Raw genomic sequence first — 14,023 nt, 5'->3', positions numbered from 1 at the left:
AATTTTAAAATAATAAATATATGAGTTTTTATATTTATATTTATATGATATTTAATTTTTCTTGATATTATACATAAAGTGACATTTGAAAATTTAGAAAATAAAGTGTAAAACGTTAAAAGAAAAAAAAATATTATTGGATGGTGGAGCCTATGGATGATGAGGATGGACATGGATGGATGGATGGATGAGTGTGAAAGTTTATGGGTTGTTTATTTAAGGCTAACCAGGCTGGAAAGTAATACCATGGACGGCCATTTGTGATGGAAATTAGGCTTTCTAACATCGTTTGCGTTGACAAATGCTTCATGAATTTAGCAGAAACAACCAAACTTTGGGATCAGTAAATTTTGGGAAAATGATATTTTGATGTCAATTTTTCATATATTTTAACACTGTACACGTATTAAAATGTGATTAGACGATTTTAAATTAAAAAAATTGAGTTAAGAACATATTTGGAAGAGAAAAACTAAAGTTTTTTTTTTTTTAATTTGAAACCGTCCAACCACATTTTGACATGTGTACAATATCAAAATGGTGTCAAAAAATTGATGTCAAAATATCATTTTTCAATTTATTGCGCCTTAATCAACAGTGCAATTAGGAAGATTTATAGGCACAAAGTGACAGAAGAAGCAATTTGTATAGCACAGATCTAAAGAAATAAACAACCACAAAATCCAAACCCTCTATCACTTCTTCCGTTTCCTTTACGTCTCCTCTTTAGGACCATCCAACACTTTCTTACTATTTACTTCCTTCTCTTACATTATATCTTTTAACCTAAAATTTTACGAAATAAAACCAATTTAAAATATAAAAATGCTACAAAACGGACCTAAATGGGTAAAGATATATTTATTTTGGACAGTTATTTATTTCTCATTTCTTAACGAGTTCAAAGTTCAAACATGGCTGCTTTATGTTAAAGTAAAAACGTGTCGGTGGTGTCCACCATTTTTTATTTCTCGATATTATTCCCTTTTCACTATCTTTTTTCTTTATATTCTATTATGTTTGTTATAATAATGGAAACGCACAAGCACAGTGGAAAAGAAGATAATACACTGTTTCAACCACACCATAACACTACACCTCAAAATAGCAACACAACATCCTTCACTTCACTTTTCTTTCTTTCTTTCTTTCTTTCTCTACACATTCTCTCTCATTCTTCTTTTCTCACCAAATAACAACCTCATTCCTCGGATCCTCGGAACATCAGAATGAGAACCACAGTAGTGTTCTGTTTTTTCATCACCTTTCTTTCTCTCGCTTCTCTTTCAATAATGGCAGCAGATCACAAACTTCAAACTTCCTCCAAGGATGACATCAAATGCACCCCCTGCGGCCAGGCTGTTCCCTCTCCTCCGCCACCCTCTCCGCCGCCGCCATCTCCCACCACAACCTACTGCCCTCCCCCGCCATCCCCTCCTTCCGGCGGCGGCGGCGGCGGCTCTTACTATTACTCCCCTCCACCGCCACCCTCTCAGTACATCTACTCCTCTCCTCCACCGCCGGCATCATCCGGTGGCGGCGCGTATTACCCGCCGCCGAATAAGTACTACCCAACGCCGCCACCGCCGAACCCAATTGTCCCTTATTTCCCGTTCTACTACCACATCCCTCCTCCTCCGTCCACCGCGGCTCCTCCGCCGGCGAAAAGCTGGTTAGTCTGTGCAACCTCGTTGTTACCTTTTCTTGTTGGGTTGCTTTGGTAGAGAGAAAAAAAAAAGGAAAAAAAGGGGAAATTGTGGGAATAAGTGCAGAAATTAGCAGATCTTGGGAAAGTGGAAGTGAAGTCACTGCAAAGACAGTGTACCTATTTCCCATTTTGCCCCTGGAATAGCATGAACTTGTTTCAATTTCTATGATATCACTTTTTTTTTATAATATAATGTAGGTTGATCTGCAATTTAATTTGTAACTGTATTTAGCCTTTTAATTTTGGTTACTATGAGAAAATTATAAATTCGAGAAGCTTCTTTTAGTTTCCATTTATTTAGTTTTCTGTCAATATATTATTATCTTTCTCAAACGTGTTTTTTTAGTGGAATTAGATATAATTAATTAATTAACTAATTGATAATAAATTTTTACATACAGTTATCTAATAGTTAGCATAAAAGTTTACACCAATTAGAGGTTACAATTAAAGCTATAACCTTTTTTCTCCACGAAAACGTTAAAGATATAATTTGATGAAATAATGTTACGAAAGTTAATAATTCTGTAATGCAGTCAGGCTATTATTAGATGATAATATATATATATATATATATATATATATATATATATATATTTTTTTTTTCATTATCGGAATATTTTATTGAATAAGAATAATTAAAACGTTTAATAAAAAATATATTATTGATATGATAATTAGGGGATGATCTGCAAACAGTAAAATAACTTTGAAGACAAGACATCATCATCAAAACTGTAGCACATTATCGGTGACTACTGTCGTTGTTGTTTTCTTATGTTTCACACCTGAGTGTTAAATTTTGGATCGAAAATACGTTAAATCTATTATATGAATTCAATTCATTGATTAAATCTATTTTATATTATATATTTTCCTTCTGTTTCATAGTTGATGATAGCAGCCGATTGGTGTTACATGTTAATATATAATTTTAGATAAAAAGGATGCAAAAGAACAATAATTTTAGATAACCCGAGTAGATAATACCTTGTAATAATTTTATAGTTAAATTGCTAATATAACCAATTAAAATTAGCTTACAACTAAATTTTCAATATTTCAAAAGAACAAAAATCTATATAAGCTAACTTTTAACTTAGATAATTTTATTTGATTTCTAACATGTATTCCTAAAATTATATATAAAATATATTATTCCTAACAATGTTTCTAACATATATTTCTAAAATATGTTTTCCTATTTTTTTTAACATATATTATTCCTAATAAATTTTGTAGCATAAATTTCTATCAACATATGTTTGTAACATGTATCTCTAATATACCTTTCTAACAAAAAATTATAATTTCATAATCATAATCTCTAAAAAGTAATTAATAATTCGTAATTAAATTTGAATGTACATTTATACTTTTAAAATAGTATGTTTAAGAGTATATATTGAGTTGTAGATGTGTGAAATTATTGAAGAACAGTGAAGTGGGCCACCTTCTCATTCTTCACGCATTCTCATCTAAATCCAACTCACCTTTCTCTTTGTGCTTCAATGCCAACCCATACAAACTTCCATTTACTATTTTATATAATGTATTTTAATTTCTCTCATTTTTAATAAATATTTTTTACAATTTTTTAAATATTAAATGGGGCCCTTCAACTTATTTTTGTATGGTTGTAAGTGATATTGGGACAATCCTATACATTATTATATTATTTTATCGTGAATTTTCGTCCACATTTTTTAACTATTATATACATAAGTGAGTAACCTATAAATATTCTCTAAATAATGTAAATTTTACATGTAAAATATAAAATAATGTTCCCTTGACAACATAAATTTTCGCTGAGTTGATCTAACATTATTCAGAAGTTGCATTTGACCATAAAACAATGAAACATTATCCTTCAAATTTTCATTTTATTTGCTTATAAAAATTATTAATTTTGATGTTGAAACATAATATTAATATCATAAACCATAAAACTAAGTTCAAATAAATTAACTATTTGATTAAATATATAATGAATAATATTAATGAATAAAAGAGTAACTTTCTCAAAAGCTATTCATCTTAGTAACAAAATATATAATAATTAACCTTTTTGAAGACTATTAAATATGAATTTAGAAATTTAGATTTATCACAATATCAAGCTTGTCTAACATTTACTCTTTATAAAATAAATCTCATCAAGTGAAGTAATTTTTTACATATTTGTCCGAACATGTATAATTACATCAAATTCTGAATTGTTGGATGAAATATACTGGGCAAAGAAATCACTTTTTCTTTTACAATAAATTAATTTATAAGCTATCCATTTTAAGTATCTTCAAAAATAGAGAATGCCATTCTGATTATGATTACTCGTTAGATCCTTCAGGTTGAAAACATTTCGTATTTGCCATTCTAGAATCCTTGACAACCGAATAAATTTTAAACTAAACATTTATTGAATATCATAATCTTTCTTCAAAATTCAAATCTCAAGAAATCGCACGGACTTTAAGCAAAAAGACAACTTTCACAGAAATAACAAACTGTTGTTGTAACATAGTCTGACAAATTGACTACACTTGATACATATTCCTTCCATTGGGGTCATACAATTTTCAGCTCTCCTAATGAGAGTTTGTGCTTCAGGCAGCAATCTCGATTTAGGCTTCTTATTGACACAACGCATTCTAGGCCCCTGATTTGAATTGTGCGAGAGAAAATGCTTCAGAATAGCCCAACGGAGAAATGCAAGCACAAAAATATTCTAATTCTTTCATTTGAATACAACCACGGTTTCTGAATACTGTATCCACTCAAATCAAATACTGACTCTGTATAATAAATTACCAATAAAACTACACGACTCAATAAAAAATAGGACTCAAAAGCCGCATTCGAGGAAAACCCATCCACTGCCATATAATACGGTCCCTGCTACTGCAACATAGAACCTTCCAATAGTTATATATGCCCACAGCATATGTATTTTTAACACGACATAAACTTCTAACAAGGTCATTATGCTGCTGTTGAACCCACCACCACCCTTCTTATTTGGACTTGGTAGTTAAACTGACCCACCCCAGCACCTCATTAACCACGGACACAAGACCAGACTTAAACCAGACACCATGAAGTGCAAGGACCAAACTGACCGAACTCACCCCCTGGCCCCCAACCCCACCCCACCCCAGACTCGACTCCAACAGTTTACCCTAGCATCAACCCTGCTCCATCCAACCTGGTTCCTACATTATTCAAACCAATTTGGCTTAGAAAACTGTGAAACTTATATTAAAAAATGAGGGGAAATTTCGATTGATGACCCTAAAGAAAAAATAATACTGAGACAAAGCACATTTACCCACACAACAGTCTTCAACTAAAGTTGAATCCACCAGATGGGACTGGAAGCTCGTTCCCAAAGTTAAAACCAGGTTGAGCACCATCTCCTGTAGGTAGTGTGTCATCATCGTCTTCCAACCAGTATGTTTCAAGAATTTTAACAGCCTTTTCATATATTTCATTGTTGTCATGACTCTGCAGGTTTTCAATTTTCTCCAATCCTTCCGCATCATCTATCATCTGAGCATACAAGTTGACATCTCCAGTGTTACCCAAACTCTTTTCAGCTTCCCCAACCTTCAGAATGTTCTCAAGACCTTCTAAACAGACAGTGACAATTCTTGGGTCCGGACAAACAAGCAGATCACAGAGTGGTTTAATGCAACCCTGGCTCACCAAATACCTTACAACCACGTATGATAAGTCAATACATAATTTCCAATAATTACCAACTTGCTATTATGAAGTAGAATTAAAAAAATTAAAAATAAATATAAAAGTTATACTTGATCTGCTCATGGGTACCACCAGACGTAGCATTTGAGATTGCCCATGCCGCTTCCTTTTTAATGTCAAACTCAGCATTTTGAAGAAGATTGACAAGGGGGCTAATCAGACCAGCTTCAATAACAGCCTATATCACATATAAATTGTATAAAGTCCATAGCACCTATTTTAATGAAATAAGCCAACTAAAATTTCAATCCTTAATCCTTCACAAGTGGCAATAGAACATTCTCAAGGTCAAGGTCCCAAACAGAGTACAATGCTTTATAATACAAAATACCAATGTTCTGTTACTTGAATATGCAAGTGATTTACCTTCATTTGGAAGAGATGGACGAGAGAACGCGGGGATAATATGATAAAAATGTTTAATTCTTAAAATATGGATGGATCAATTTTTTAAAATTTAATTATTGATAGATCAAAATAAATTAGCGAACTACTTTATCCAATGGAATTAATCCTACCAATATTTGTCCCACATGTTCACGTTCAAGAACACCTAGCTTCCTATATTACTTATCACAGAGCCACAGCATCTGTAGCACTCAGTAATGGTTGAAGAGATATCCAATTTTAAGAGATAAATATTTCCATTCCATTGAAATATCCAATTTAATATGTATGGAGATAACAAACATCAAGCTAAAGAAAAGGATAAACAACAAAAAAATACCAATGGTCTGTTTGATTAAAAAAAGGATTTACATCAAGTAAAAAAGTTGGGATATAGTGGCTTACCTGTATCTGTTCTCTGTTTCCAGCTGTAATGTTCGATATGGTCCAGCAAGCTTCTTTCTTGATGCTTTTCTTATGATTGTGTGTCAACAGACTCAAAAGGCACGGGAGAGCCCCATGATTGATGATAGTCTGATGAAAAGAGTAACAACAAAATCAGGAAACTCTCAAACAATGATAGATTGGGGAAGCAACACCTAGATTCATGGTTAGTGGTGGTGTCACAGTGGCAAGTCACAGTGCTAAAAGCCAAGAAAGACATGCAAATTGATTTCTTCAGTGGATAGTGGATAAGGTATGCAATGAATATCATCGTATAAATTCTTCACTCTTCCGAACCTCTCACTCTATTCTCCCCAAACACTCAAAAGATTGTATTCAGTACAAAACTAGAACAACCAACTGTAACACTCCACCCAAGTCAGCCAACACAAATTCATCGACAAATTTATGAAGGTAAGACTACAATTTGGTCGAGCGCACAGTTCCACACTCATATTATAGCCATATTATAGTAGAACAACATATTATCTACTTAATCATCTTAGACTAGAAAAATTAACCTATCAAAAATTGAGCAAAGTTTTTTTAATATTTAAATTTAAATTTTCAAGATTCCTGGGACACATGAAACATGCAAAATTAACCTATCGACAATTTGGGGTCGAGTTACTTAAATATTTTAATTTTCAAATTTAATTATGCGACACCAACTTCTATTATTTCACAGACCTTGAAAAAGAATACAATTCAGTCATGGATGACTGTTTACAAGTCATTACCTGAGTCTGAATATCATCTCCGGTTACAATATTTCCCACTGTGCGAAGTGCAGGAATCAGCACTGAAGGGGATGGGTGCCTTTACAACAAACAGACAAGTTTAATGCCAAGACAATTAATTGAAACAATAAACCAATGATTGACCAGGTACAGTAGATTTAGCACTCACATAAGGAGTTGCACCAGTCTGCCACATACACCAGCCTCAATAACAGCTTGGATTTTGTCATTTGTTCCATCAGAAAGATATGATAGCGCCCAGCATGCATCTGTTAAGACCTCTTCATCATTGGAAAATACTAATCGCTCAAGAGCTGGAAGTGCTGCCCTGACCTGTCCATAAAAAATTATCTTCGTTGTAGCCCAACACAGTTTATCTTACAGGTTTGATTTCAATCGAACAGAAAGACAATTACCTGCTCAAATGGCGGCTGTGGTTTGCCCCTGCAGAAGTTTGACAGGGTCCATGTTGCATTTCTCAACATTGAAAGTTTTGCATGTTCGTTCAACTGGGCCAACAGTGGGATTAAGGCACCATGGCCAAGAACAAGATCACGACACCTGGGGGAGTCGCCAGCAACATTTCCTAACGCCCACACTGCCTGGAATTTCAAAGTTCTATTATTCCGGCAAGCTAGGTCAAGATTCCAAGAAAGGAAAAGATAGAACTATCACATTCTTGTATCACCATACCTGCTCCCGAACATCATCACTGGGCGAACTAAGCAACTTGACAAATATCGGAACTGCCCCATGATCAATCACCACCTTGGTATTCTCAGAAGTTCCAGATGCTATGTTCGTGAGAGCCCATGCAGCTTCAAACTAACCAAAAAAAGAAAAACAAATTACACAAGAAACCAATCAAGAAATCAAATTCCATTCAAACTACACTACACCGCACAAAAACCTCCAATGCGCTAAATAAAACAAAACCTGAAGTTGAGGGAAATCCTCCCTAAGAAGAAACTCCACAAATCGAGGCACAACTCCAGCTTGAATAACTTCCTCAATAGGGGGACTGCGCTCTACACAATAGAATAAGCCACACAAAACGAAACAAAGTTAACACACAGAACCATAGCACCACAACAATTCAACAACAACATCAAACAAAATCAATCCACGTTACCAATCGAGAGCAGCTTCCGAAACTGCGTGGTCGCTTCCAACTGCTGGCTGTTATCATCTGACCACACTCCAGCAACCATCGCAGGGAGGCTTTCTAACTGCAGCCAACAAGAAAGAGACAAAAACAACCATCAAAACCGTTTTCATAACTCACCGACTAACATGCAATCGCACTGAGACGAATCAAATCACAACAGCACGATTCAAAGCACATGAATCTGAAATTGCAAAGATCGCAGTGGAATTCTAATTTCCTGCCATGCGATGCCAATAACAGCCATACCTTCTTCTCGACAATGGAGGCTTGAAGAGGAGTGGGGAACTGTCGCTGAGCTTGAAGGCCTTCACGGCGCTTCTTCTGTAGGCTCTCTTCTCGCTTACTCTTCCGGATCTCCACCATGTTATCCTCCCTCCTCCTACGACCCTCATCGGCATCCACCGCCACCTTGTAACGGTTGCGACGAACCTCGGTTCTAGCATTTGGCCTCAACGACATCTTTGCTGCAACAACAACAGCCCTAACCCTAAGAACAATCAAAGATCGAAAGAATCGGAATTGAAAATGGGGGAAAAACCCTAAGTTTTCGATTGAGAATTAGAGCGACATGGTTTCTACAATATTCTCAGGAAATTTAAATAGCGGTGGGTTGTGTATGCAGTGGGGTCTGGGATTGCATTGCGTGTAGCGGTGGTTGTGGTTCTGGATCTCGGATCTGGTGTTTCGGGTCGGATCCAGGCCCGTTGGTCCTTAACAATAATAATGAAAGCGATTTCAATTTTTGTAATGGATCGTACCGATATCATGCGAACCAGTTACGGTTCAGTGCGGAAAGATGGGCCCTCACTTCAATCATATCAATCTTTCCATGAAATTTGATGGGAATTCCAAGAATATCCATTGTCAACCAAATATTATTTATTTTTTGTATTTAATAAAATACATAAAATTAAATATTCAATTTAAACCTTATTTTTTTAATATTAACTATCTAAAAAGTTAAATAATATGCTTGAAGCTTGAATTTTGCTGTTGAATCCGCTTTATTTAATTGTTGACTCGTACAATTACGTGCAGTGGTTGACCCAATCTATTTTCTTTATAAAATATCTATTAAAAGGAATTATTTGTGCAAATGGTAGAAATTATTAATATATTTTTCTTTCTAAGATTAGATGAAATATTAGGAACATGGTGTTGGGATGCCTCACGTGGTCACATAATTTTGAGTTGACACCTATAATAATGAGAAATGACTTGTTTGGTCTAAAATACAATGAATGAAAGCAGACCATTCTCTCTGAAATTTTGGCAAAGCCAAAATACATACATACATGAAACGAAACTTTCTCGTGTAATTCCCTATTCCATTCTCTGACATTGTTTCCAAGAATTCGCAAGCCAAAAGAATGCAGAAAAATGTTTGTTTTATATAACTAAATAAGAAGCACTTAAATGTGGCCTTTTTTTCTGGCACATTCTGCATAATTTACTATAGATTCTTTACCAAACAGACGACGCAATGATTAGATACCAGAAGAATTGTAGCACCTTATTTACACCAATGAAGAAAGATAATATCAAACAATGAAATGATTATAAGCTTTTGTTTTTTTCTTTTTATCTGTATTCTGAAGTTATTTACAGAATGAAATGAATTTCAACCCTTTGAGTTGTGTAAAACTAAAATTCCTAACCCCACTTTCTCTCTGCCCTTTTTCTGATTCAAACAAAGTCATAACCTTTAACAAATGGAGTGGGAAACACAGATAAGAGAAGCTCATTCTGGTTCTCTCTGCTTGTGGGGTTCTCCCTTGCAACGGTTGACATGTACTGTGGTTGGGGTGATCTTGGTGGAGAAGCATACAAGGCAGAGGTTTCTAGAACCTCTCTTCTTACAATGGCTTCTTCCTCTGCCATTTTCTGTGCACGTAGTGCTGTTAAGTATAAACCAGCAGCCAAGAAAACTGTGGTCAAAGCCAACACCCCTGCAGCAGAAAACAACCCTTCTCTGATGCTGTAGCAACCTGTTCTTGCCTTCGACCAATTCTTCAGATGGCCTGACTCTACACTCAGTGCTGCCAACAATAAAATCTCCGCAACTCCAAAACAAATCCTACAACATTCAATTCACATTTCCTATTTCTGGTTTAGTTGATTGCTGAAAAAGGGATACCTTTTGTATTACAAATTATACTAAAATTGATTTCTTTTTTATCAGAAGTGGAATGACAGTCAAATACCATGTTAGACTATATTACAAAATCAGCTTGACAGGTATTCTGTCCTATCTCTAGTCAAATAGAATATCCAATGATGTTATAAAATGTGAATGGATGCTAAACTGTAAAAAATTTAGTGATTAAACTCTTGGACATGTAGTTATTCATTACTGTTAGATGAAGGTATTATCATCAGAGTATGCCAGTTTGTTGGTGGGAGGACTTATATTATTATTTCACATGAATACTGGATTAGGTTTTGATTAACTTAAATTAAGGATAGTTAGGTGGGAAAGATAATGCTGATTTCCTAATAATATAAGGCTGAAGTTTGTCTGCTAAAAGATAAGAATAATGTATGGAAATAAGATTTCAAATAATTGATCCTTGATGGGACCATGAAATCAACCTATATGTTTGTGCTCCTTTGCTTTTTCACTCTATCTTTCCCAGAGTTTTTCTTATCAGCCACTGTCTCAGTTTCTTTCTATCTAATTTCAGAGCTATATTTTCTGTGACATTAATTGAAGAACATAAAAACAAAGGTGTCTTTCTCTTACCAAGTTGTAACAAAGAAAAAAGCTGCTTGCCATGTTAGGGACTTGGCAGAGGGAGAATCAGGGTCCCAGGTAAGCAAAGAAGGTGATGATTTACTGAGTGCTATCAACATGTAAGTGTGTTGTGTGACCATGGCAAAGGCAAGTCCAACAAAAGCAGAAACAGCACATAGTAATGGCACTTTCCCACTACCACTATAAACACATTCTGATTTGGCTCCGTTTTCTTTTCCACCTGTGTTCATCCATGTCACCTACCAAATCATATCATGTAACATTAAACTTCACACGAGAGGTTTTTTTTTAATTCATTCCAGTAGTAATTTTGCAAAGATATGAAACTTGTACCTCAGAACGTGTGGCTTCTGCTATGAGACATAGGATGAAGCAGAAGAGGCCAATCAGTATGGTGAGAACCATAAGAAAGGCACCGGTTTTGCTACTCAAATCTGTTTTCCTTCTGCTGGGTTGAAGGTCAGCATGTGTGATAGCCATGTTTTGGAGCTGAAGAAGAAAGATAGAATTGAACAGAAGGGTAGAAGATGAAGTTTGAGAATTTTGAAGAGAAGAATTTGGCAAAGGGAAGAAGAAGGAAGAGTTTCAGAATAGCTTGGAGCAAAGGTTGCTTAAAGGGCAAAGATTCCCACTGTGTGTGAGGATTTAATACCAAACAGTCCCACATAGGCAATTGTTAATTAGCACCATATGTTTATGTTTCATGTGTATTCATTGATGAAGACAACAAAGTTAGTGCTAATGACTCATGACACATCAAACATGTGTTCATCATGGCCATTTCACCACCCAACAAAGTGCAGAGTGCCTTTCAGTTAATTCAGTTTTTTTTTTCTGAAATATTAGAAAGAAAATGTTAATTAATTTAATTAGAAAGGGAATGAATTCTCTGCTTCTGAATTGGGGCAAAGCATTATAAGATGAACGGTTGTTATTGTTGGTTGAAACCTAAGTGGTGAGCATAAGAACAAAGCTTGAAAAAGTGGTATTCTGAGGTGGAAAATGCAGTTGAGAGTGAGAGGGACAAAAATAGCCACCAAGAGACACCAAATAGGTCAATCAATTGCCAGATGGAAGTCTGATGTCGGTTCTGACCATGTTTCTCATGTTGGTTTGGTTTTACAAAAGAGAAAAAACAAAACTTTTTCATACTTTTTATAAGTAAATCTTTGGGTTCCTATTCTCCACAAAAATTTATTATGAAAATGAATTTCATAGTTATCCCAACATATACAATTGTAGTGCCAATTTCTTAACCTTATCTTTGATGCCAAAATGCAATCTGTGTCAATATACTTTGTCTAAATATGACACACTCATTGATTTCATAATATCATATTAAATGTGCTGTTTTTTTAAAGAGTTATCTGACCCAACTTATTGAATCAAATCATGATAACCGTACCAAACTTTACATAGTTAAAGCTAATTTTCTCTTTTCTTTTGGCTCAGTAATGGTAGCTACAAAAATTCTGTTACTTTTAGAGTAAGAAAATACTTAAAACTAATACCTAATTGAGTAATTATTTTGAAAGTACTTCTGGGTGGTACTGTATTTTTAAAATATAATCTTAGATTTAAGACTTTAATGTCTTCATTTAAAAAATATAAAAAACATTTAATTTTCGAATTTATTTTTTATTCTTAAAATAATAATTTTTAATTATTATATTTATAATTATAACATATAGGTGCTTGAATTTGACAGTTGAAATAATGAATTAGTCCTTTTATTCTGTGGGCTATTAAATTAAAGGATCTTAATGAAAGCTGTAAGCAAAGAAGAAAAGAGCATCTTGTGTATATTGGAAATACAGTTTCTTCATAAACAAGACAACACATTCATACATTCCAAGAGTGATGAACTTTTGGAAGTGATTCCTGGAGCACTCCATTAACCTTGCTGTCATCCAACATATATTCTCTTTTGCATGATGATAAGAGGAGAATGTCTCTCAAACCACCTTAAATTATGACACCTAGTATGTTGTTTTAATCACCCTTCTTCTTCTTCTTCTTCTTCTTCTTCTTCTTCAACATCCACCATCCTCGAACATCCTAGTTAATGGCTTCCGAGAAGGTCTGTTTTGATGTCGGCAGCAACAACCAAGGAAACTGTTCACAAGAAATCTCTCCCACCAAATCCAACATGGGAAAAGAACTAGCCAGAAGAGCTGTGTTGAGATCTTATCTACGAAAAAATGGCAGAAGAAAAGTTGCAAGTAACACTGCCAAATCATTGCCTAGCAGATTAAGTAAAGTTTCTCTCCAAGAAGATTATGCAGAATAATTTATAGATAGGTAAGCCATGCACTTTCCAAAGTGTATAATTCCATATTGTAATAATAGATTATCAAGTAGTGCTAATTTCTTATTAAGAACAATTACATATTAACATAGATTTTTTTAGAACAATTTGATATATTATATATATAGTCTTTTCAATGGTTTAAAATATGTCAGCATATGAAATAACAAATAAATAATAAATTAATAAAAATATATATACATATATTATGTCAAAATATTGTAAAAAAAAAAAATCTATATTAGAATATATTATTTTCAATTATTTATGATTCATTGGACTCGAGTTTATTCAAGGATAAAGAGTAATACACTGGCAGCAAGAGATTTAATATAAATTAACCAATTTTGCTTTCTGCAGTTTCCTTGGTGACATATTTAAATATTAATTAAAATAATAATTTATATAGAAAATGGATATGGATGTCAACCTATATCATCATATTTTTCCATTTAAATATCACTATTTTTTGTTTATTTATTTAAGATTTAGAAGATTTAGAAGAGGAATGAAAATACTTAAAATTTGAATAATGAAATTAATTATAATTTCATTCTAACCACGTTAATTTAATAATACTTTTTTTTACGGATCGCTACTAATAAAACACCACCCTTTGTTTACTTCCTTGAGAGACCCTAATTTTTCCATTTTTTAAGAGTTCTCTTAATATGTGTTCTTAGACACCAGTTTCCAAAAAAAAAAAAAATAATTCACATTAAAAATCACACTAATAAAACGTTTT

The 14,023-nt window shown here is 33.9% G+C and overlaps 3 protein-coding genes across 4 annotated transcripts; 1 reads left to right on the top strand and 2 right to left on the bottom strand.

The window, feature by feature from the left end:
* Positions 1-1,046: 1,046 nt before the first annotated feature.
* On the top strand, positions 1,047-1,993 carry LOC106760028 (leucine-rich repeat extensin-like protein 3). Its single transcript, XM_014643466.2, has one exon. It carries the CDS (start codon positions 1,230-1,232, stop codon positions 1,722-1,724), a length of 495 nt encoding a protein of 164 aa, XP_014498952.1. The 5' UTR covers positions 1,047-1,229; the 3' UTR covers positions 1,725-1,993.
* Positions 1,994-4,182: 2,189 nt separating this feature from the next.
* LOC106760150 (importin subunit alpha-2) lies at positions 4,183-8,912 on the bottom strand. 2 transcript variants are annotated; one of them, XM_014643597.2, is made up of 11 exons: positions 8,462-8,912; positions 8,180-8,276; positions 7,984-8,075; positions 7,741-7,872; positions 7,464-7,649; positions 7,217-7,380; positions 7,048-7,126; positions 6,269-6,397; positions 5,527-5,654; positions 5,044-5,423; positions 4,183-4,923 (listed from the first exon to the last, which is right to left on the bottom strand). In XM_014643597.2, exons 1-10 carry the CDS (start codon positions 8,672-8,674, stop codon positions 5,054-5,056), a joined length of 1,590 nt encoding a protein of 529 aa, XP_014499083.1. In that variant the 5' UTR covers positions 8,675-8,912; the 3' UTR covers positions 4,183-4,923; positions 5,044-5,053. The 2 variants fall into 2 exon arrangements, with proteins under 2 accessions (XP_014499083.1, XP_014499082.1); XM_014643596.2 differs by having other exon boundaries at positions 5,040-5,423; positions 8,462-8,911.
* Positions 8,913-9,611: 699 nt separating this feature from the next.
* On the bottom strand, positions 9,612-12,119 carry LOC106760191. The gene is made up of 3 exons (XM_014643653.2): positions 11,304-12,119; positions 10,959-11,209; positions 9,612-10,292 (listed from the first exon to the last, which is right to left on the bottom strand). The coding sequence occupies exons 1-3, from the start codon at positions 11,448-11,450 to the stop codon at positions 9,902-9,904; spliced, it is 789 nt and encodes a 262-aa protein (XP_014499139.1). The 5' UTR covers positions 11,451-12,119; the 3' UTR covers positions 9,612-9,901.
* Between the last annotated feature and the right edge of the window lie 1,904 nt (positions 12,120-14,023).

The sequence above is a fragment of the Vigna radiata genome, chromosome 5 (assembly GCF_000741045.1).
Source record: "Vigna radiata var. radiata cultivar VC1973A chromosome 5, Vradiata_ver6, whole genome shotgun sequence".
Taxonomy (NCBI): domain Eukaryota; kingdom Viridiplantae; phylum Streptophyta; class Magnoliopsida; order Fabales; family Fabaceae; genus Vigna; species Vigna radiata.
Note: the sequence above shows the minus strand (reverse complement) of the source record. Positions and strands in the feature narration are given on the sequence as shown.

What these genes read in the sequence shown, in the direction of transcription:
- LOC106760028 (XM_014643466.2), top strand. Translation starts at nt 1,230, where the DNA reads ATGAGAACCACAGTAGTGTTCTGTTTTTTCATCACCTTTCTTTCTCTC.
- LOC106760150 (XM_014643597.2), bottom strand. Translation starts at nt 8,674, where the DNA reads ATGTCGTTGAGGCCAAATGCTAGAACCGAGGTTCGTCGCAACCGTTAC. An exon ending in CACAGCCGCCATTTGAGCAG is followed by an intron (nt 7,381 to 7,463) that starts GTAATTGTCTTT and finishes TTTTATGGACAG; the next exon opens with GTCAGGGCAGCACTTCCAGC. An exon ending in AGACTGGTGCAACTCCTTAT is followed by an intron (nt 7,127 to 7,216) that starts GTGAGTGCTAAA and finishes TTTGTTGTAAAG; the next exon opens with GCACCCATCCCCTTCAGTGC.
- LOC106760191 (XM_014643653.2), bottom strand. Translation starts at nt 11,450, where the DNA reads ATGGCTATCACACATGCTGACCTTCAACCCAGCAGAAGGAAAACAGAT. An exon ending in CAGAAGCCACACGTTCTGAG is followed by an intron (nt 11,210 to 11,303) that starts GTACAAGTTTCA and finishes ATGATTTGGTAG; the next exon opens with GTGACATGGATGAACACAGG. An exon ending in TTTTTCTTTGTTACAACTTG is followed by an intron (nt 10,293 to 10,958) that starts GTAAGAGAAAGA and finishes TGAATGTTGTAG; the next exon opens with GATTTGTTTTGGAGTTGCGG.